Source organism: Phaseolus vulgaris, unplaced genomic scaffold (genome assembly GCF_000499845.2).
Source record: "Phaseolus vulgaris cultivar G19833 unplaced genomic scaffold, P. vulgaris v2.0 scaffold_235, whole genome shotgun sequence".
NCBI lineage: Eukaryota > Viridiplantae > Streptophyta > Magnoliopsida > Fabales > Fabaceae > Phaseolus > Phaseolus vulgaris.
In genome coordinates, this window is record NW_027174180.1 from 1 (window position 1) to 23,404 (window position 23,404).

The 23,404-nt window shown below is 34.4% G+C and overlaps 2 protein-coding genes and 1 long non-coding RNA gene across 9 annotated transcripts; 1 reads left to right on the forward strand and 2 right to left on the reverse strand.

The window, feature by feature from the left end:
* Window positions 1-18: 18 nt before the first annotated feature.
* On the reverse strand, window positions 19-1,494 carry LOC137817587 (uncharacterized). The gene is made up of 2 exons (XM_068620871.1): window positions 498-1,494; window positions 19-144 (listed from the first exon to the last, which is right to left on the reverse strand). The coding sequence occupies exons 1-2, from the start codon at window positions 1,492-1,494 to the stop codon at window positions 110-112; spliced, it is 1,032 nt and encodes a 343-aa protein (XP_068476972.1). The 3' UTR covers window positions 19-109.
* LOC137817588 (uncharacterized) lies at window positions 1,213-1,957 on the forward strand. The gene is made up of 2 exons (XR_011081989.1): window positions 1,213-1,332; window positions 1,419-1,957. It is a non-coding gene; the product is annotated as an uncharacterized lncRNA (long non-coding RNA).
* Window positions 1,741-23,164, reverse strand: LOC137817585 (myosin-15-like). 7 transcript variants are annotated; one of them, XM_068620869.1, is made up of 23 exons: window positions 22,761-23,164; window positions 22,539-22,685; window positions 21,529-21,674; window positions 21,272-21,411; window positions 21,101-21,159; window positions 16,072-16,228; window positions 15,755-15,904; window positions 15,500-15,636; window positions 14,234-14,380; window positions 14,046-14,147; window positions 12,941-12,998; window positions 12,717-12,818; window positions 12,192-12,229; window positions 11,980-12,106; window positions 11,715-11,888; window positions 11,433-11,564; window positions 10,960-11,069; window positions 9,550-9,610; window positions 9,275-9,452; window positions 5,764-5,969; window positions 3,296-3,411; window positions 3,027-3,181; window positions 1,932-2,089 (listed from the first exon to the last, which is right to left on the reverse strand). In XM_068620869.1, exons 3-23 carry the CDS (start codon window positions 21,557-21,559, stop codon window positions 2,064-2,066), a joined length of 2,406 nt encoding a protein of 801 aa, XP_068476970.1. In that variant the 5' UTR covers window positions 21,560-21,674; window positions 22,539-22,685; window positions 22,761-23,164; the 3' UTR covers window positions 1,932-2,063. The 7 variants fall into 7 exon arrangements, 5 of the variants coding, with proteins under 5 accessions (XP_068476971.1, XP_068476969.1, XP_068476970.1 ...); XM_068620867.1 differs by having other exon boundaries at window positions 1,935-2,089; window positions 3,296-3,408; window positions 21,272-21,428; window positions 22,761-23,163; XM_068620866.1 differs by having other exon boundaries at window positions 1,935-2,089; window positions 21,272-21,428; window positions 22,761-23,163.
* Between the last annotated feature and the right edge of the window lie 240 nt (window positions 23,165-23,404).

Here is a 23,404-nt window from a genome sequence, read left to right on the forward strand (position 1 = left end):
ATGATATAGTTGAGCTTTCTCTTTATTGGTCATGGTGGATTCAGATATGAGAGAGTGACTATTGATACCAAGATTAGGATCCTCCATGTAGTATAGGCCATTCCATTCTCTAGCATGTCCAATCGTCCTCCCTGAGTTTTTGTCCTGAAATACACAATAGTTGTTATGAAAAACAACGTTACAAGAGAGATCTTTTGTGAGTTTCTGTACAGAAATCAGATTGGTGGACAATTTAGGGACATGAAGGACATGTTTTAATGTTATAGATGGGCTTATTTGGACTTCTCCTTCACCTGCGGCAGTTATACATGTTCCATCTGCTGTGGAAATTTTCTTGTTGCTAGGACATGGGATATATGTGGAGAAGTATTTAGGTAGAGGGGTCATATGGTCAGTAGCACCTGAATCTAGTATCCAGAAATGAGTAAAGGGTGTATCTGAAGCAGTAAGTCCAAAAGAAAATGGAAACTTACCAGAATATGTTAAGGAGCACATACCTGAGGGCTTCTCCAATTTACTAAGGAAGGACCTTACCCTTTCTATCTCTTCATGATTCAGCTGGACAGATTCTTCTCCTTGTCCATTAACAATGTGTGCTTGTCTTTGTCCTTCCCTTTTTGGAGGGCCTCCTTTCTGGCCCCATTCTCTGCTTGGGGGTTTTCCATGTAATTTCCAGCACTTTTCCCTTGTGTGGCGCGGCTTGTTGCAGTAGGTACACCAGACTTCCTCCTGTTTTTTCTCTATATTGGAAAACCTGCTTTTCTTCTGGTTAGTTAGCATGGCTGTTCCTCCTTCAGCTTTCATTGCTGAGCTTTCAGTAGTTGGGGTCTCCAACATCAGTCCTCTCCTGCTTTCTTCACTTCGAATAATGGCTACCACTTCATTAAGCCCTGGGACTTTCTCTTTTCCCAAGATTTGGATTCGAACCTGATCATATTCAGGATTCAGGCCTACCAAGAAATCATAGACTCTATCTTGTTCAATATACTCCTTAAGGATTGCTGAGTCTTCTGAACATTTTGCTTTTATAACTCGGTAGTGATCCAATTCCATCCATAGGGACTTGAGTTGATTGGCATATTCTGTAACAGATTTGTTTCCCTGCTTGGCAGCCACGGTTTTCACTTTTACATCATATATTTGAGCAGCATCCTTGGCCTTAGAATAGGTTTGTTCTACTGCCTCCCAAATTTCCTTTGCTGATTTAAGGAACATGCAGGTATCACTGATTTCTGGGACCATTGAATTCCACAGCCATGCCATGATCATGGAGTCTTCTTCATCCCATGATTTGAACTTGGCATCCTGTTCATCAGGGGCCATATCAGTCAGGTGACTGACCTTTCCTTTTCCTTTCAAGATGGTTCTAATGAGTTGAGACCATTTGAGATAATTTTTTCCATTTAATCTATAAGCAGAATGAACATTCTGCAATTCTCCAGCAGTTTGGAATCTGTCCCCAATAGGATTCACGATCTCAGTGATCTCAGCCATCACAGTGATGAACAGTAGCGGCGGTGAACAGTAACCGTGATGAACAGTGCGTGGTGAACAGTAACCGCGGTGAACAGTAGCCGCGGTGAAGGCTACACAGCAATGAAGGTTGCGATTAGGCCAAGGTTGTGCAGCAATGAAGGCTGCAGCAAGGCTCAATGTTGTGCAGCAATGACGACTGCAACTTAGGGTTTTCAGGCACGGTCAGAGACTCCTAAAGATCAGGAGCTCTGATACCATATCAAGTTTAGAAGGAATAATATTTTCTTCTATTTAAATTATGAGGTCATTAGACCTATATATACATGAGAGCTTGCTAGTTATTTTAGGAAATATGGACAACTAATTCTAGAGAAACAAATCCCTATGATTGTGGGATTGTTTCTAAATACATAATCCTAATATTAATAGTAAGATACAGCTGTGATACAAAATAAAAATATAATAAGGATAAAATATAAAACTTCCTAAACAGTTTTGACAGTCTTCGTAACTCTTTTTTTGCTTGTTTGCACCGCCAAAGGCATTGTATTGCCACAATTGAAGTTTGATGCCGTAGGAAAGATGACCTAGCCTTGGACATCCTCCAAAAGGCCTACAATGTCATGTATGATCAATAAAGCAATATATCAAAATTATGTCATCTGAACATAACCAGACACAAAAAGCAAGTGTGAAAGTGAATGCAGCAACAATTGAAACCAAAGCAAATAATTCATTGTGTCATTCCGATGGAGTTCGAAATTGTATGTTCTCCTCTGGAGAATTCTCCATTAAATAGTGATGATACGATATTTTGCAAAAATGGTATCATGCAGCTTTGCTATCTGTCAAACAAACTGAACAAGAGAGAATTTTGTAACCATCTTAATTGAATGCATTTCATTAACTTGTGAAATAAGATAGGTAGAAGAGTATTTATAGCTAAGCTCCAATGGAGGAGATAGGTGTTAGCAATAACAAAAAGCTTGATTTAATTGATACAAGAGATAGTTGTAAGCAGTAGCTAACAGCTCAAGGAAAAGATTTTTGAAAAGAAAAACTCTTCATATAGAGTTTGGATATGAGAAAAGAAAAATGAGCTGAAGAAAGGGGTTTAGATCAACACATCTGCCCACTGATCCAGACCTAAAATATGATAGAAAAAAAAGTTGTGTGCCAGAACCTTTTACCGCACAAAGAAAACAGCTATGGAACACCAGATTATTGGCAATAGAAAGAAGAAAAAAACACTTTGATTGTCACATAAAAGAACATGAGTAGTGAATGGAACTTTCAATTCAGTGAGCAAAGCAGAAGTCCATGTTAGTTCAATAGAAGTTTGAGCCAAACTTTTATACTCAGCCTCAATGCTGCAGCGAGTAGTAACTTTCTGCTACCAGTATATTAAATCAGACCAAGATAGAACTTGCTCTTGAAGTAAAGTGTTTGCAATCAACTCTAGATTGACCAATCGGCATCGCAAAAGGCTTTAAGTGACAAAGATTGTGTAAGAGACTCATGCTAAAGATGTAGTCCATGAATCAAAGTACCTTTAAGGTACTGTGGGATTTGTTTAACATAATCCAATGAGATTTCGGTGGTTTTGCCATAAATTGACCAACATCTTCGGCAGCAAAGTTGATTTCTGGTCATGTGAGAGTGGTGTACTGTATAGCACCTACCACTGAATGATATAGAGTACGGTCTGAAAACACATTATCCACAAACTTAAATAATTTGAAATTAAAAATCATAAGAGAAGAAATGGAATGAGCTTCGATTACACGTGTTTTATGAAGCAAGTCCAGAATGTACTTACTTTGAGTCATGACAATAGAAAGGTGAGGTAAAATATTTGGTGTCAAGCCGAAGAAAGTAATCAAGATGACCAAGTTGTTTGAGAGAAAAGGCAGTATGGAGTTTAGTTGCAAACTGCTGCACCATAGCAATAGAGTTTCCAATCGTTATGATATCATCAACATATACTAGAAGATAGACAACATGAGATTGATGTATGAAGACAAAGATTGGAATAAATGGGTTTTTGACCAAAAACATAAGAAAGGAGAATTACTGTGTAATGAACTAGAAATGGTTAAGGAGATGGACAGCAATAGAGAGAGTCTCACATCAAAACCTAGAAGGCACAAAAGATTTGAAAATAAGAGTGAACAACATCAAGTAGACAACAATTTTTTCTTTCGACTACCTCATTTTGTTATGCTGTGGAAGGACATGACCTTTGAAACAAAATACCATGTCTGCAATAATTCCTTAAACAAATGAGATGTATATTCCCCATCATCAGAACACAAAACTTTTATTTTGGAAGAGAATTGGGTTGAACATATGCATGAAAAAATTTGAAGTTTTGGAAGAGAGAATGCCTCAACTTTTGAGCACAAAAATTAAATAAAAGTGTTAAAGTATTTGTAATGAGCATGATATGAAACATATCAAAAGGCTGGTTTACATTTAATAGGTGAATTGGAAAGGGAAGAAATTTACTTTTCTAAAGTTGACATGACTTGGAATCAAATTTAACAACATCAAGAGACAAGGAAATTTCATTATCAAGAACACATTACTTCATCAAGTCATAAGAGTTTGGGTGGCCAAGACACTTGCCAAAAGGCAGAAAAGAACATTGAGGCCAGGAGAAATAAAGATTACAAAATATCTCATCACATTTTTAATGGTATCAACATTGTTGGTCATGTGATTGGATGCGACAGAGTCTAAATTCCAAGGTGTACAAGGAGAAAAGGCTGAAATTATCATTTGTTAGACTGTTTATGGGTCAAGCTTTGCACATGGGTAGAAGCATTCCAATTCTCGGAAGGACCAATTACGACTATGAAGGCTATTGCATTTTTCCTTGGTGCTATTATGAGATTCTTAGTAAGTGGATTTATATCTATTAAGAAGTGGATTTATGTCTAACCCAACCTTACAAAATAGCTTGTAAAGTGATGATTGCACCCCTCTTATATATTATAATTTGGCCTAATTCATGGTCGATGTGGGATCTCTAATAGAGACATTCTTTAATGATGAATGTGACCATCTTTTTTTTAAGTAACTGCAGAACCTTTTTGGGCAATGTGAAGTAAAATTCTCAAGTTCTTCGCAACAGAAACATTGGACAGCACTCAGTTCTCGTCGTTTAGTTTTTCCTTGTGCAGCTTATGCAACTGGAATAGAAACATATTACTAGTGGTCAATGGATGGTAGAGTTAGGAGGCGCTGTTCTTCATGAAAAAAGCTGATTGAGGCATGCATCCAAGGATGGGAAAGAGGAACTCTATTCATGAGATTGGACTAAAAACCCTCAAAATTAGTTTTCATGAACGTGTTGCACCACAGTTTGGCCTTCATATGATAAATCTTTATACAAAATATCAGCTTAATCAGCCCAAAAATTCATGAAATGAGAATAGAATTCAGAAATTCAGAGACTATCCTCTTGAAATATAGTAATTTCATGTTCCAGTTGAAACCTTCTTCAGTATTTTTTGGCTATATATCTTCTTCAACTTTTTGGCCCACATCTTAGTAGCAGAGTTGAATGGTCGGAGATTGAGAACAAGGTCAATGTCTTAACTTGGTGTTCATAATGCAACCTAATTTGATACCGTACTGGACTTAAAAAAGATGCAGATCAAAACTGTTTGCTCTCCTTTACAGAATTCTCCACTAAACAGTCATGATACAATATTTTACAATAAATGCTTACCTACACCTTTCCTATCTAATTATGGAGATAATTACATAATTATAACGGTACAATCGTACAAGATCTGTGACCAACAAATCTGCACCAATAATATCAAATGTTCTGCAATTTTCTAAAATTTACACCAATTAATAACAAAATTTTGCAAATCAATTCCTTTTCATAAACATCCGTAGAGAACTTGAGTATTATGGGATGCCTACTTAACATCCCATAACAATCAAGTCCCTATCAGTCAAAAGCGTTATATTTGTTTGTAATTGTAATATTTTTCAAAAGTCACCCTTAAATAATTAATGGATGGGGAGAAAAATAATAGCAGAAGTAGTTAAGGGTATTTATCAAAATAATTAATGCAAGAGAAATAGAGAAGAGACTTATAAAAGGGGGCAAGGAATTTTCAAAACAATGTCTTATATTTAGGGACAGAGGCAGTATTCGTAAACTAGGATGATAAATACCCAATGAATTCTATTTTATAAAGGTGATGAAGACAAAGGCCATGATTTTGACCATCTAAAAGTTCTACCATAACATCTCGAAAAAATTACCTGAACAAAAGTAGCAGCTCTATGTTCTTTTACATGTAAGAATCTTTGGCGAGTCACAAAACCACGAACATGAGATTGTATGGTAATAGCAGAAAAATTCAGTTTTAAGTGAGCATGCCTTGTAAGCCACATACGAATATATTTCTGAATGGAGATAGCTGCTGCTGTCTCCCTTTTAGCTGCATATATCTTCCGGGCAATGTGACCTGCAATATAAGTACAAAAAACTGATGACAGTCAAGCTAATGTCATATCAAACCAGTGTGATCCCCATATTTAATGCATTTTCAATAGTTAAATTTAGGGGAAGACAGAGAAATCAAGAAATGGGAGAGAGATAGAGTCTGGTAAAAGAGAGAAAAATAGAGCCACTTTGAACATAAATTACTGTTAGTAAACAACAAATGCATGATTATATCGGCTTATTAAATTCATTATACATGATTAGAGGATATTATCTTAGAAAAACTGAACTAAAGAATTAACTGAGATTTTATTAATTTCACAATACTCAATAATAGGAGTACAACGATGTTTCATAGGAACCGCACACCAGTTAGCACCATTTAACTAATATAAGCTACCATCTGCAAAAGACTGAAAGCCATAAAAGACTGGCAACATCTACCCACTGATGAAGAGCAGGAATAAGATAGATGTAGAGTTGCTTGGCCACAACCTTTTCTCGCACAAAAAAGACACCAATCGTCACTTTTTTACAACAAATCATTGTAATTTGTGCAATTTGATTGCAATTTCAACATGTTGTCTCCAGTGAAGATAATTCAATTCATCAAGTTTTTCAGCTATTGACATTGGAAACAACTAGAAAGTGGAAGACATAGGAACAAAGACATGACAAGAGCAACTGAAGAAACCAAATCAACAAACAACAATTTGCAAACACAAACTAGAAAGAATAATTGACAAAAACATGAAGAGCGAAGATGACAGCAGGATCCCGAAGCAAGTGATCAAAGACAAGTGCAAGAGGTGAAAAATGCTATGGATACCATCTTAGAGAAACTGAACTAAAAAATTAACTGAGTTTTTTTTAATTTCAAAATACTCAATAATAGGAGTACAACAATGTATTTATAGGCACCAGACAACCCTTAGTACAATTTAACTATTATGTGCTATCAATTCATACTTCTTAACTAATTCAAGCTACCAGCGGTAAGTACAAACTAACTAATTTCAACTAAATGACATTCATGCCATGCTTATAAACTAAATTTATAAGATCCAAAATATTACGATTTGATTCTCAAGATAAATTAAGCCTTCTCTAGGGTCACTTAAAATACTTGAGAATCTAAATAGTTGCATCACACAAGTTCTAACAACGTGAATTTAGGAATTGACTTACCACACTAAATGAAAAAGCAATATTCATGTTGAAGATCCCACACTAACTAGGAACAAGGTCAGATTATAATATATAAGTAGGGTGTAATCCTCACCATACAAACCAATTTTGTGAGGTTGAGTTAGGCACAAACTCACTTACTAAAATGGTACTAGAGCTTCTGATCTTTGGCAGTCTTTGATGTGTCTATCAACCCTAAAGCACGGTCTTTGTTGTTGTTTCCCCTTGAACATAGTGCAGCCTTCATTGTTGCACCACTTTGATTATTATGACAACCTTTTTGCATAATCCACCTATATGCATGAGATCGTGAATTTTGGAATGGAAATTGGGAATAGATTTCAAACTGCTGGAGAATTTTGGAATGTCAATTCCACATGTACATGCTCTCTACCATATTATGGTAAGTTTCCATTTTCTTTTGGTTTTAATGCTTCATATACACCTTTTTCTCACTATTAGTACTCTAGAGAAGAAAAGTTTCCACTGTGAGATGTGTGAGTTTGCTACAAGTGAGTAAATGTTCTCATTAGCATTATTACGATGAAAAGGGACAAGACTCCTACCTATTGCTAATGGGAAAATTTGCACGCTTGTGTTTAGCAAACTCGCTCCTCACAGTGGAGACTTTCCATCCTTAAACTCCTAAACAAGGAAGGGAAAATCAATTTTACAACTTCAAAATGGATGTCCCAGCCGACAATGGTATAGTTGAGTTTTCTCTTTATTGGTCACGGTAGATTTAGATATGAGGGAGGGAGTGGCTACTGATAGGTTGATAATGTCCATTCTCTAGCATGTCCAATTGTCCTTCCCGGGTTCTTAACTTGTAAAATACAAGAGTTTCTATGAAAAAACAAAATTACATAAAGATCTTTTGAGTTTTTGTACATAAATCATATTAGTGGACAATTTAAGGACATAAAAAAAATTTAAGATTATGGAAGGACTTATTTGGACCTCTCCTTGTCTTGTTGTTGTTGTAAAATTTCCATTTGCTGTGGAAATTTTCTTGTTGCTAGGACATGAAGAATATGTGGAGAAGTATTTGGGTGATGGGGTCATATGGTCAGTGGCTCCAGAGTCTAGTATCCAATAATGAGATAAAGGTGGACCTAAAGCATTAAGACCGGAAAAAAAGTGGAAACTTACTAGAATATGTTATAGAGCACAAATGTGTGGGTTGGACATTTTGCAATTCTCCAGCAGTCTGAAATTTGTCCTCAGTTTCCATTCCAAAATTCATGATCTCATTCATATAGGTGGATTATGCAGCAATAACGGCTGCAATAGAGATTAGAGTGGCACAACAATGAAGATTGTGTTTTAGGGTTGATAGAAACAGTCAGAGACTCCAAAAGGTCAGGAGCTATGATACCATCTCAAAATTAGAAAGAATAATATACTTATTTATTACAATAATGTGGTCATTGGACCAATAAATACATGACCATGTTGATTATTTTAGGAAATATAGAGAACTTATTTTAAGGAAAAAGATTCCAGTAATTATGGAAATGATTTTAAATACATAATTCTAGAACTAATGGCATGATACTATTGTAATAAAGAATAAAATTATAGCAAGGATAAAATTAAAATCTTCATAAAATACATAATGAGGAACGCAGTTTTGACATACTAGTTCCTAAGAAAACAAAATGCATATAACTTGCATTCCATGTTATTCTAACAACAACTTTGAATGAGTTGACTTAAAAAAGAAGCCAACCAATGAAAGCACAAATGTTTGGAAACAACAAATAAGTTAAGGATTGACTTCTTACTGATTTAGTGAATATGGAAATTAGACAATTCAATTCAACCCATCCTATATTAATCCAAGCCAAATTCAGAACTACTTTATAACCATATGAAATTTCACTCAACTACAATGCCATTCGAGAGATGACCGTGTGATAGTAAACATGTGGCCTGGTGCACTAGCATAGCATCTAAACTAGGAGGATTTAGGAGGGCAGATGTATGCAACCTTACCCCTACACAACTGAATAGACTTTTCCATGATTTGAACCCATGTCAAACAAGTCACACAGCAGAAATCAAGTGCAAAAGTAAAGGCAACATGTTAACAAGAGTAGTATACAGTAATAACTGCATAAGGAAAAATGAACTAACCCCTGCAGCATGCCTGAAGAGAAAACGCAGCAGATCTTAAAATTGTGAAATACTGACGTGTAATAAATGTCCTCAATCGGCGCTGAATACACTTTGCAGCATTGTCTAAAACTTCAGCACGTCTTGAGTCCAAAATACCAATTTGGCCAGCCCTGAGAAATACTTTGGTCCTACCTAACTGAACAACAGCAAAATAAAAACCTTATGAACACACTTTTACATCCTTGCTTTGTTGGGGAGCAATATCTGCAAACACATTTCTAGGGAAAGCATACCTGAAAATTCTCAAGCTTAAGCTTTTGCAAAATTTTCTCAGTTGCAGCTTTATCATCATAACTATTAACACAAGAATACAGTTTTTATTAAATATGAAGCCCAAATTGTTGCACATGCATTCAAATGAATGTCAATTAGAAAATAATAATTGATGCCAGGAAAGGATAAAACCTTTCATTGACCACAACTTTTCCACAATTCCTTACCAAATGTGACAATATAATCTCCAAATAAACAGCAGATGTAAATCAAAGTTTTACCATTTCTTTCTCCTTCTTCCAAGTTTCAGTTCAAATTTACAATTGCCAACAATATTATACATATCCTAAGCTATATTTTGAAATCAGAACAGATTGGCAGATTCTTTGAGATAACCCAGTAGTTCGGTAGAATTGCTTTAAAAATTGACCAATAACCAGGTAAACTAGTCAAATTAGGACCAAATTTGAGAACCACAAGCAGTTTTTACATGAGTGGATCCAAGGCTCCCATTTCTCTCCCTCAAAATTGAGTAAAGGGGCTGTGTAGTTGTGTAGGGACTGAATTCTTCAAGGTCAAAAGTCTATTACCCAGAAAATATAATCACTACTGCTTTAAATCCTTGAGAATGCCACATAGCTGCTGGCCCTGAAAATGCTGTAGTGCGATAACCACTACTCTGATAATTTTATGTAGTTGTGTGAAGAAAGGAAAGAAGATAGAATATTCATTGTCAGAGTTCAAGAAAGCAAGCCTTTCTAGAATCATATCAGAACAGCAGCACTCTGTAGAAATAAGACACTCACCAAAGACTACCAAGCCACTCACTGGAGATACCAGATGCAGTCGCTGGAGAAAACAGAAAGTCACAGGAGAAGACACTGGAGGCAGATGCAACGATTGAGAAGAGGAGGAGCAAAACAAGGAGACTAGGAGAGGCTGGGTTGACACATTATAAGCCAAATATTTCATACGAGGATTAGATGAAAACTTGATAATATTTGCCTTTCTTTAGTTATTTAATTATTATCTTATCACTTTAAGAACTAATATTTTGTTGGTGAATTGCATGAACTTCTTTGAACTAATATTTTGTTGGTGAATTGTATGAACTTATTTATTTTAATATTGTGGAATTGATATCATGAATGTTTATCTTTTTTGTTGAATTTTTATGTGAAATAGACTCTTCCCAGTCAGGTTTATGGGTCAAGTTTACAAACCTCCCACGAGTCTACATAGACTCTCAAGTCTGATAACCTTGCTAACAATCTCATTTACACTAATGAGTACAAGTACTGCTACTACAAGCCCAACAAAATAAACTTCTTGACTTGTAGCTTTACTCGACTTTGAAAATCATGGAATACAAGTTATGGAGTCATTTAATACTTACGAGGTAATTGTGAAAATTAATTTAATGAACTCACCTTCCATCCATAAATTCAGGGGCTATCAACCCAAAACGATCCACAAACTCTGAGTAAGTTCTTCGAGTGGGATAACCAGCCAGACTTATCCGAACAGCCTCAAGGACACCCTAAATAAAATAGAGATATGCCAAAAATGACATTCTAATGGATACTAAATCTGGAAGATAAGCAAGTGAATCAAAGTCATCTTATTTCAAAAAAATTTAATCAACCCCACAATTTCTTTTACACATGCAGTTGGAAGTTAAAAAATGACAAACTTTTTATAAGTTATACCTTACCATCAATAACAACAAAAAACCCAATTATAAGTTATACACTATAGTGTATTGTTGTATGAAATTGGCCAAAAAAACAATTTTTCATAACATTGATTAGATAACACCCAAGATAACAGTTTACAAATAGACATGTTGGCAATCTGTATCTGTTTCAACAGCTTGAATTAAAGGAACGTCTAAAATACTAACCCCACAGCGTAACTGGTGTATGACACTTGCATTTTCAAATATTTGCGGTCGATTCAAAGAATTTGGTTTCACACATCGTATGTAGTGAGGCTCTGTTGAGTTTAGGGTCTCCATCAGTGCTTGAAGTTGTTGCTAACACAAACAAGAAACCCAGGTCCCCAAAAAAGATCAGATACATGAAATTGATTTTCAAATATATAAATTTAGTCTCCAAAACATGTTGGTCATATTATGCTCTCCCTAGCTCTAAAGAACATATTTAGAAGATGAAAATCTACACACCTTAAATCTGGCAGCTACTGAAGAAAACTTGTATGATGATCTTGAAGATTCTTCAGGTAGCAAAGGAAATAGACCAGAAACAAAAGGGCATTTTGAAGAAGATAAGAGATTGCAATGTTCTACTACAACATAATCACGATTTTTGTCTAAAAAGGTATCTGTATGATACGTGACCTACATAAAAATAGTGGAAGATCTCCTTAAACATTGTAATATGTCACAACATGTGTCTGAATCAGGAGAAAGTCCAGTAACACGTACTCACCTTTCCAGCATAATGAGAAACAGTAAAATCTGTTTGTGAAAACTTTTCCTTTCCCAACCTAGGATGAGATCGGAAATGCTGAAACAACTTGGTTGAGAATGTTTCAGGAGTTGATTTTGGAAACATACTGCAATAAGAAGGAATTCAGGATGAAGTCTGAATTTACAATAAATGAATATACACCGATTCATATTGAAGAACTCAAACTGTACCAAGCTTCATCCAACAGAGCAATGATACCAATGGGTTTCTGCAAAAGAATGCAATAATGAATCCATAAGAAACTGAAAATAAAGGCATACATATTAATTGAAATCAAGACAATGCAATGTAATCATCAATAACATGTATGCATTAACATTGCACCACCACATGAAACTATATCACCTTATTTTAAAATAATCATGATTATCTGTACCCTATATAAGGTAGTCTTTGAGAATTTATTTGTTAAAAAATGTTGAGACCCAAACATGAGACCTAGAGAGCATAGGATCAGACAAAATGGTTTTTTGACAAATTTCTGAATAGCTGAATAGCATCCATCCTAATATAGATCTTCTTACAATTTCCATCTCTAACCTCATGTACTTCATAATTTCTCATATACCATTATTTCTGACCTCTATGTATGAAAATGCAAAATAATGCTACACAGCAATGTCAATACATAGACTAAAGAATTATTTGCACCTAAAAAGACAATAAAAATATTAAAAGAACAAAAAAATACAAACCTTTTCAATTAACTCTAAAACATCTTGGTTATCTACAAATTCAATGTAACTCCAGTTAATTTCTTCTTTGCCATACTCCTCCTGTTCCATCTTGAATACATGCTGGAAATAATGACAAGACAGTAAGCAAAAGGAGAAAAAAAAACAACAAAATTCAAATTAAGAAAATGAAATATTTGATAAGCTTAGTGAATGCAATTTAAAATACAATGATATATGGATACCTCATTAAAATGTTGCTGAAGCTTTTCATTTGCAAAATTGATGCAAAATTGCTCAAAACTGTTGGAGGTGAATTTTATTTAGATGAGCAAAACAATCATATAGAAAAGGTCAGTAAATCAACAAACAACTGCAGCAAGCAAATAAAAAACAAACAATGTGAATACAAAGAAAAACAATCTGTGCGTAATTCCTTTTGGTGTGGACAATCCATGCATGATACTAATGAAAGTCTGAGCAAAAAGCATTTTCCTGCTAGTGAAAGTACAAAACAGGTCTTGGATACATGAAAAACCTAAGAAAAGTGACTAGCATTCAGAAGAATGATCCAGAAAGTAACAAACACAGTGAACCTACTCAGTTCTACTCTCCATAATGTAGTTAGTTATTCTGTATATACACAATTGTAATACGTATTCAGAGTTGTTGGCTATTGCTAACAGCTATCTCGTGTAACATTTTCAGCAAAGGCAGTTAGCTATCTCTTGTGTTGTAAGTAGTTAGCTAAATATTTGTGCAAACTTCTCCTTTCAAATGCATACCATTCAGTTTGTTAAACAGTTCTCTGTTGTTTTGTTCATCTAACATAACATAGTATCTAGAGCCATTTTTTCGGCGCCACTTCCTCTTCCCAGATTTTGGGTTCTGTTTGCACTGTTCTCAATGGCTACGGTGTCGCACTCCTTTCCAACTTCCATTGCTGAGAAGCTGGATGATTCAAACTATCTCCTTTGGAGGCAATATGGTGGACCTGGTCATTAAAGCACATAAGATACAGCAATTTGTGCTTAATCCCGTCGTTCAACAGCATTTTCTCCCAAAAGAGGATCGCATAATTGATTGTCTTAATCCTGAATATAATGCATGGGAAGTTCATGATCAACTGTTACTTGTTTGGCTTCAATCTACTCTTTCTAAATCGGTTCTCTATCGTGTTCTCTGATAGACTCACTCCTATGAAGTTTGGGAGAAATTTCACGACTATATTAGTCTTCAAACTGAGTCATTTCTCTCCTGTTCTGTTTGTCTAACACTCCACAATCCATGTATACACACAAAAGGGGAAAAGAACTCCTATAAATGACAAACAATCGGAAGACAAAATACCTGTTATCCTTAAAGCACTCAAAACCATAAATATCCAAAACTCCAATCTGTATCTTGGAATTGATGTCTTGCCCAACAGACATATTGATCTTATCAACAAGCCTGTTAAAACACCATAAAAAAAGAATGTCATCGGAAACAATGCATTAAAAAACTACATCCCAATTTTGCATTCACCACATGTATACCAATCAAATAAACGGGCATAAACAGTTTTCGCCAAAGCATCACGGCCAGCAACAGCAGCATTGCAATCAAGGACCTTGATGATACTTCCTTCACGAGTTTGTATTGAACGAGTACACAATGTTGCCAGCAGTAGGTCTACATCACACCTATTAAAAGAAAAACAGAAATATATAGAGAAATGAAAACTTTGTATTTTTTATCAAAAGATGGAAGTGTTAAAGTATCACTGTTATTTGGCATCTCAACTATGTTGGCACTCCAACTTTTTTTTTTTTTAACCCTAAACCCCAAGTGATTACAGATAGTTTGTAAAAGTGATGAGCTCTTGTCTATACAACGACTATTTACAGACTACAGAAGCTCATCTAACTGACAGAATCAGACATAACACCCAGACAGTGAGAGCTGTAACTAACTGACCAACAGAAATCAACTGATAATGACAACTGTAACAAACTAATAATAGAATACAACGGGTAAGTTGTTATTCGCTCACAACACCAAGCAAAGTGAAAAAAATTAAGCCATTCAGTTAACAAATGAAAAAAATATATATAATATTGAACCAGTTTATTTATGTAAGAAGTAAATAAGAACTGTTTATTTAAGTATGCAGAAAACTGCTTTTTTAAAAGATTAGACAAACACACAAAACAAGCAGAAATCTGTTTTTTATTAAATAATCACTTATTTAAAAAAAAAAAACACAAACAAACCAGCCCATTATTTGGCATGACAGCGGACAGTGAAAGCTATCAGCTAACTGACTTACAGAAATCAACTGGTAATGACAGCTCTAACGAATTAACAGAATACAACAGATAAAGGAGTTACTCACTCTCAGCCATAACACCTAGCAAATTAAAAAAAATTAAGCTATTCAGTTAGAAATGGAAAAAAAATTCTATAAATTATGACCATAATACATCTTAAAAGAGAAACAACAATCATCCAATTCATTTGGTATTCCTGTCGATACTACACAGATCAATAGCATAGACTGTTGATAGATAAACTCTACTTTTTCCTATACAAAATTTTTCCATTAACTTTTTGTCCTACCGTACTTCAGTTGCATAAATTGCCTATATACTTGACACGGTCATACTACCAGAAATTAATAAATCAGCATCATAAAATGTTTGCATATTTAAAACTTGTGCATTTGAGTTTTGAGCGCAAATGCTTGAATCAAATAAATTCAACCTAGTTATGACTCATTTAATGACAACAAGATTAAAATTAACAAAATATAAACCACCTACATGAAAAGATCAGCAGCCATCTGTAAATGAAATCTTGATTTGTCATTTTTTACTGCCGATGAGTCATGCTCTTTTCCAGGAGAAAATTCAATGTTGCCCACATGTAAAATTGCAGCTAACACACGAAATATGGATTCCTGATAATAGGAAGAAGGGATGATTATTAGAAAAGGGCTAGTCATCAATAAAACTGTCCATTGAACCACAAAAGCATGCAATGAAGCAAGAAATGCACTGAAGGAAACAATATTACACCTGATCTGCGTGACTAATGCCAACAATATCCATTGCCCTCCTTGTCTTCAGGTATTCTTCTGAGTTGCGTACACCATCTAATTCATAGACTTTACTTTGATTTAGATAGTGGAAGTGACTCGGATGTCCTAACTTGTACTTCTCTGCATCCTAAAATGAGGCATCCCAATTACAAACTATAACACTTAATGGTCTGAACATGATATTATCAAAATCATAGCCTGCACATGCACAATGCAAACTATCGCACATGCTTCATTACTAAACCCACTCCAACCCAACAGCAAAATATAATAGGCCTCAAAGAAATTAAATACCCTTTCAAATGAACACAACTGATAAAAGCAGTGATAATTTCTCTCGGGATCCGTTATCTGCACAACTCGTGATCTTTCCAGTAAGTAAGTTCTAATTGCAGCACCAGATATTCTACCATTTGAATCAAACTGAATTTCAACAAACTTCCCAAAACGACTGCAACCAAATAACATAGAGATAATGAGAGGCTATGAGCAATAATATATATGGAAGAGTACATTACAAATTCCACTCCTTGACTATAAATATGTTTAGCACAAAAACATAAAATCATGTCAAAACAACCCAAAATGATAGTCCACTAAATACGTTTGTATTCAAAAGTCTATTTCATTGTTATGAAGCTCAACCACTCCTTTTAGCATTCCCATATCAAATCCTCTCCAACAGTTGTATAACATGTGCAAAACAATTTTAAAATTTTTTATTAACTTGGATATTTAACCTGACACTTCCAGATGGCTGAGACACTTAGCCAACATCTCAAAATGAATGGACATTTCAAAACACTAGTATTATAAATATAAATAAATATATTCATATTTCTTTAAGAATTAAGAAAAAGCAAATTAAAAATAATATAAAACGTTAAAAAATGGAGTCCCTCGATTTTTTTTAACGTCAGACTCAATATGATAGAAAAAACTACAATACTAAGAAAACTATTTCAAGATAGGTGAACATAACTTTATTCAAAGTATATAATTCATATTTTTTGGGGTTCTTTTCTTCACAAAAAACATACAAAGTGCTTATATTGTAAGTTGGGGAGATCCCATCAGTAATTGGTGCTGGCATAAGGACGAGGACACCAACACTGATAAATATATACAGGATTCAGAAGCAGTGTTATCAATGGCATGCTATGGCAGTGAGACAAAAATCATCCATTCACGTATGGAGGATGGCATGTCAGCCTATGGCATACAAACTAAAAATTAGATTCACCCACACAAAAAAACAGAAATGAATAAAAAACTAAAAATACTAACCAAATATGGATTAATCCAAAGAAAACACATCATGTCTCATAAGAAAAATGTCATAAACTACTAAACACTCAATTTCATAAAGTTCACGAGTTCAAAAGAATTAAAAACCCGAATGAAAAGCAGCAAATCAATCAAAAATAGGAATAAACAGAATAAAAAATAATTTAAAAAATTAGAAGAAAATAGAACTGAAAAAAGTTGGAAATCTAAATATTAAATACAAATAGAAAAATTAAAATTCATCATAAATATTAGAAAGCTATAAATTTTAAAAAAAATAATTACAAAAACAGAATTGATAATGATAATTAAAGAAAACAAAAAATAATAATAGAGCAGAAAAATAACTAACAAAATTAAAGAAAACCAAAAGTAATAATTAAGAAGTAAAAAAATAACTTTAGAAAACCAAATAGGAAACAAAAAAACAAAAAAGGCAGACAATTTTGTTGAACAGATAAAGTAGGACAGAGGTTCTAGAAGGTTGGAAATCACCAGAGTGTGGGAGGTTGGATATCATGACTCATGAAGGAGTAGTGTAGCGTGACTTTCTGCTTGTTTTAGGGTTTTAAACTCTTTCCCGGGCCACATGGCCTAATTCCTTCGGTCTAGTTTTTTGCCATTTGTTGAAAACCATGACCCGCATTCCTCATGTTACCAACATAGCCACCATTAAATAATACTGCAGAGAGGAGGATCTTCTTCAATATAATAATGAGGCAGCTCTGGTGAATGATACTGAATAGGAATAGGATGGAGGGGTAAAGACTTGGACACACTCAAAAGATAATGAATCGTAGACAAAGAAACATCACCAAAACATTAGATAATGATGAAGAGTCAACAGCATTTATGACCCCTTTGATATATAGTATAAACTAGGAAAACTCATTCATGAGTGCAGGCTGAAAGTAAGCAAAGCCAAGGACTAGATTATGGATAAACATAGACCCAAAGATATGAAGGGGTAAAAAAAGAAAACATTGACTGAACAAGATTGAATGCAGTATTTGGTTGACAAGAACATGAGGGAGCGAACCCACTTGATAAGATAACATGACATGAGTACTATTAGGAACTGGAATTTAAGTTCCACTTAACCTTACAAAATCAGCTTATAAGGTAAGATTTGTTCCAATTTATATAATATAATTTGACATTATCCTATGAACCCCCACATATCGAGATCTAACAGTGGTCTGATAGGTGACAGGATACGCCTAAGAAACATCGTTAGGATAGGTTTTGATGTCATATTAAGAAATTGAATTTAAGCCTATTAAGAAGTGGATTTAAGTCTAACTCAACTTTATAAAAACAGCTCATAAGGAGAAGTTTGCACTCACTTATATACTATGAAATGTCTTTATCTCTAGTCGATGTAGAATCTCCAAAAAAGCCTAACTATCCTCAAAAAATCGGCTTTTAACGTAAGGTTTGCTCCAATTTATATATTGTACATTGGCCTTCTCTTTAGTCGATGTGGAATTCCCTATGCACCTCTCATGCCGAGAACTAGACATCTCTAGCATAGGACTAGATATTTGTGAACCCAATAGTGGGTGACACTAGTAAGTGAGTGTAAGCATAATTCAACCTCACAAAATTAGTTTATAAGATAATGTTTGTTACAATTTATATATTAATTTGATCTTATCTCTAGTCAATATGGGATCTTCAACGCACTCCCATCACATGAGAAATAGACATCTCAAGCATAGGACTATATATTTGTGGGTAGTTTGATGGCAACCCAATAGAGGTGGGTGACACGATATGCCCAACAAAACGCACTAAGATAGGTTTTGATACCATCTCAACTCTAGAAAGAATAATATATTTCTATGGTATTTCAATAATGTGGTCATTGAACCCATAAATACATGAGTGTCTTGGTTATTTTAGGAAATATATAGAGCTAATTCTAAGGAAACAAATCCCTATAATTATGGGATTGTTTTTAAATGCATAACCCTAGTATTAATAGCAAGATACACCTATAATAAAGAATAAAATTACAACAAGGATAAAATAAAAAACTTCCTAAAATACATAATGAGTAGCATGGTTTTGACAAGTTCAAACCCCAGAACTAAAGACAAAAACTACCATGAAGTATGAGAGTTGAGTGATTTCAACAAATGTTGTCAAAAGAACTGTTATGGTGACGTCATACCAGTATGGCATGGATGTTTTGCCTTTCATTGCCATATGCTATTTGAAGCTTTTTGGCATTGTTTATCACAATGCCTACCATGCCCACTGCATTTTACCGCACCCATTGCAGAAATTCACAGGGTTTTATGTTTTGTTTTAAATAATTCGATTTAGGGTTATATCTTGACCCATTTCAAAAAAATTATTTAGAACTCCCTTTATAAGAATATTCAAAGTTTCCTATCTGTCATAACTCTAGTAAACCTTGAAAAAGAGAAGAAACCTAGAATTTATACTTTCCTCTCACCAGCAAACCACTGAAGCTGCTGCCAAGCAACTTCAACGAGACTTCTCCAGCCACCACCCACACCAGAAATCTTAACCATCTCTTGTTTAATTATTTCTTTATTTTCCTTGCTAGTCTTTGTTCATGATTTCTTAAGATTTCTTCTTCTCCATCTCTTGTTCTCCTTTTTTTTCTCTATATTAATCCTCTATGTTGCTATACTTGTTATTCATCTGTTGAATATTTACATGAGCTCTTTTTTAAAAACTTCAAAATTATCGTTCTCTTTTTAAAAAAAAAACTATTCTTATAGTTATATCTTTTTGTAGGTCTTTTTCTGAACTGTTAAGTTTATCACTTTATATGATGAGATTATGAAACTTCAATGAATGTTATGACATTGTTCATTGGAGATTTGTGATATTTTCTTCAATTTTAGTTTATGATAGTTGTTGCTATATATTTACGTTATTTTTAATTTATTTTTTTATGTTTTTGAATATATACCTTTTTGTCCACTATGGCTTCTGCCATAGGCCTCCACGACATATGTATATGATGAATTTTTTACACAATTTTTGACTCATCACCAAAGGCCATTATCTTCTATTCAACCTCAATTACAATAAGGTGTGTCTTTTTATGAGTTTTAACATAACGCATCCATCCAATTGATAAGATAACATGTGTCTTTTCATTTGCATTGGTTCCAATACCACAAAATAAAAATATTGTGTTTCTTTACATTAAATTGTACAAGACTACCAGTTGTTAGAAATCTTACATCGACTAGAAATAAGATTAAATTATAATATATATACAAGTGGGATACAATTTTCACCTTACAAGTTAGTTTTGTGAAGTTGAGATAGACATTGGAGTTGTGGTCACCGCTATTGGGCTCCTACCATCCATAATCATTAATCCCACGCTCGAGATGTTCATTTCTCGACGTGAGAGGATGTGTTGGACATCCAGCATCGACCAAGAATAAAGTTAAAAGTATAATATATAACTGAAGTGCAATCCTCACCTTACAAACAGGTTTTGTGAGATTAATTAGGAATAAACTCACTTATTAAGACAAGTTATTGGTCCCCATTATATAATACACCCAATACACCAGTGCATGTTGGATTTAACTTGATTTAGAGAAATAATCACTTTTCATAAAGGAGTTCTGAAAACAACAATTATTTCCAGGAAAATAATTTTCCCCAAACAAACACTCAAATGAATAAAACCTAATGAAATCCCATTAAAAAACAAATCTGCCAATCAACCTAAGAGCTACATAAAGAAGAAAAAAATACAAACAAAGAATCCCTCTCAAAACACTCCCCACTTGATGGGATACTAATTAAAAAATGTCACATATTGAACATGTTTTCTTCAACAATTTGTTTCCATAAAATTTCACCCTAGCTAAGGATGCTATAGGGATATACTATTCGTGAGCCAAATCCTAAAATTCCACACACTAAACCAGTCTTATTTGTTAAACAAACTAGAATATTGCCTAGGATTAAAAGAAGATAAAATGCAAGTAGAGTAGAAAAAAATTATAAACACAAAAGAGAGAACCAAATTCACCTTGAATTGTCATTCCTAACAGTCCTTGCATTACCAAATGCCTCTAAAAGTGGATTGGACTGAATCATGTAATAGAGAAATTAGCATCCCACATTGATTTTAAATAGCAAATGAAACTTAGAAATAAATTATCTCTGAATTCATGATTGATTGAGTTCAATAATTGTTTACTTCAAGAACTTGTTGTTCAACTGTTCTATCATCACCAGCAGCACGTCCACCAACAAAGGTAAGATACTGCATGATCAATTTTGTTGTCTCAGTTTTTCCAGCACCACTTTCGCCGCTGACCAAGATAGACTGACTTTTACCTTCATTCATCATTGCTCTAAATCATGACCAACAAAATCTCACAAATTTACAACATAAAATGGCAAGTAGCAAATAGTGTAAAAATTGAAAATATAACACACTAAATGTGCACTCACCTGTAAGATGCATCAGCGACAGCAAAAACATGTGGACTAAGCTCACCCAGTGGAATTCCCTTATATTCGTCCATCATATGAGAATCATACAAATGTGGAAGCTTTGTGAACGGATTAACGGCTATTAAAATGCTCCCTGTATATGTCTAGCAAAGAAAAGAGTGACAGGAAAAAAAAGCATAAAATGACAGTTCACACAAACAAATCAAAATGGTTCAGTTAATATTAGCAACTGCGAATGCATTAAAATCAAAAAAGTTCAGTCACTGAAATCCCAAAAAGGACAACTGAAGTTTCAAAACCTGCGGTTTATTTAAATTAGTTAATAGATTTGAATTTGATTATTCTAGTACGTGATCAATAAACAAAAGCAATAATTTAATATAAAAAAATACCAAAAAAGTATATACTATGGGTATGTTTATATATACTTCTTATTCTTTGGCAATAAGAATATTTTTAATACAATTCTACACTACTCAGTAATCAGTTTCTCGACCAGAATTTCTAATAAATTTTGAAAATTGTTCCCAAAACAAGTATATTAAAAACAAAAAAGTTTGGAGATGTTTTATCGTTCCATTCTTCTTCTGTTTTGCAGTCCTAGTTCAAGGGTGTGAATCATCTGGGGCGGATTTGGTGAGGGTGACACCTAATCCAGAGGTGGGTTGTGCTGTGCTTGGATTTGCAAATATTTAGTCACAAATTCACAGTGTTGTTTTGTTTAAATTATAGTAGAATTGAACCGTTGAATACGATTGAGATATATATTTAATTAACCTCAGTTACGTGTTTTACATTCAAACACACGTCAAGTTGCCTGGAATTGATTTTACTTGTTATCCAAACAAGCAAGTAACCATACTCGAAAAATTAAAAGCTGCTAAAATCTAAAACAATACTTCCGTATGAGTACATTTTCCAACAATAAAAATATCTATCAGTCAAAGCCTAAACCTCTAGTCAACGGGAATTCAGCATCTACCAACTATCCAAAATCAAACACTCACATAGATATCATTGAGCTCGTATCTTCTTCGAAGATTGAACAACACTCCCGGCTCGTTCAAGTACGCCAACCGCGTCATGTCTTCGAATCCACCATGCTCCTCTTCATCAGCGTCCCGCGGGAACAGTTTCTCCTTAGAAGCAAACAACTGCACAAAAAACCTCCTCAAATTACCAAAATCACCACCGAATACAAATTCGCAACATCGTGTGAACTCGCTCACCTTCTTGCCGGAATCAGTTAGCAGCAGAATCTTGTTACCGTCGGAATCGAGCACTTCAGCTGGCAGCCAAGCAGAATCCCGGTCCTCGACCCAAACCTTGGAGCCGTGGAGCAGATTCATGGCGGCGGTCACCGCGAATTGCGAAAGGAAGAGCAAATTCAAAACCCTAGAAGCAGAGAGACATGCAAAGAAGAAGATAGGGCGAGAGAGACGCAAGAGGTAAAAATGTCGAGTTCCCGCTCGAAGAAGAGTGGAGGCTATTGAAGTCAAAAATCAAAAATGGCAAAACGGCAGATTTGTATTTATATAGCGGTAGGTACGACACGTCATCCAGTGTGCATTGGCGTGAGAGAGTTCGTTTTAGACTTTTCACTCACCTTGCCTGTCTCTAACATTACAGTTCAAAATTTGTTGCAGTCGCATTCCAAGCCGAGATTTCAAAAAGGGAAAAACTTAACACAAATGGTAATAATAATTAATTACAGTTTAAATTTCATACATGTGTTACTAAACGTTTTCGAAAACATTATGTACAATATTTTTACGTCTAATATTTTGTAAAATTGGTAAAAAAAAAAATTAAAACATTAATTATAACACTAAAAAAACATTTTTAAAATGAGAAAGCATAGCATTAAAACTTT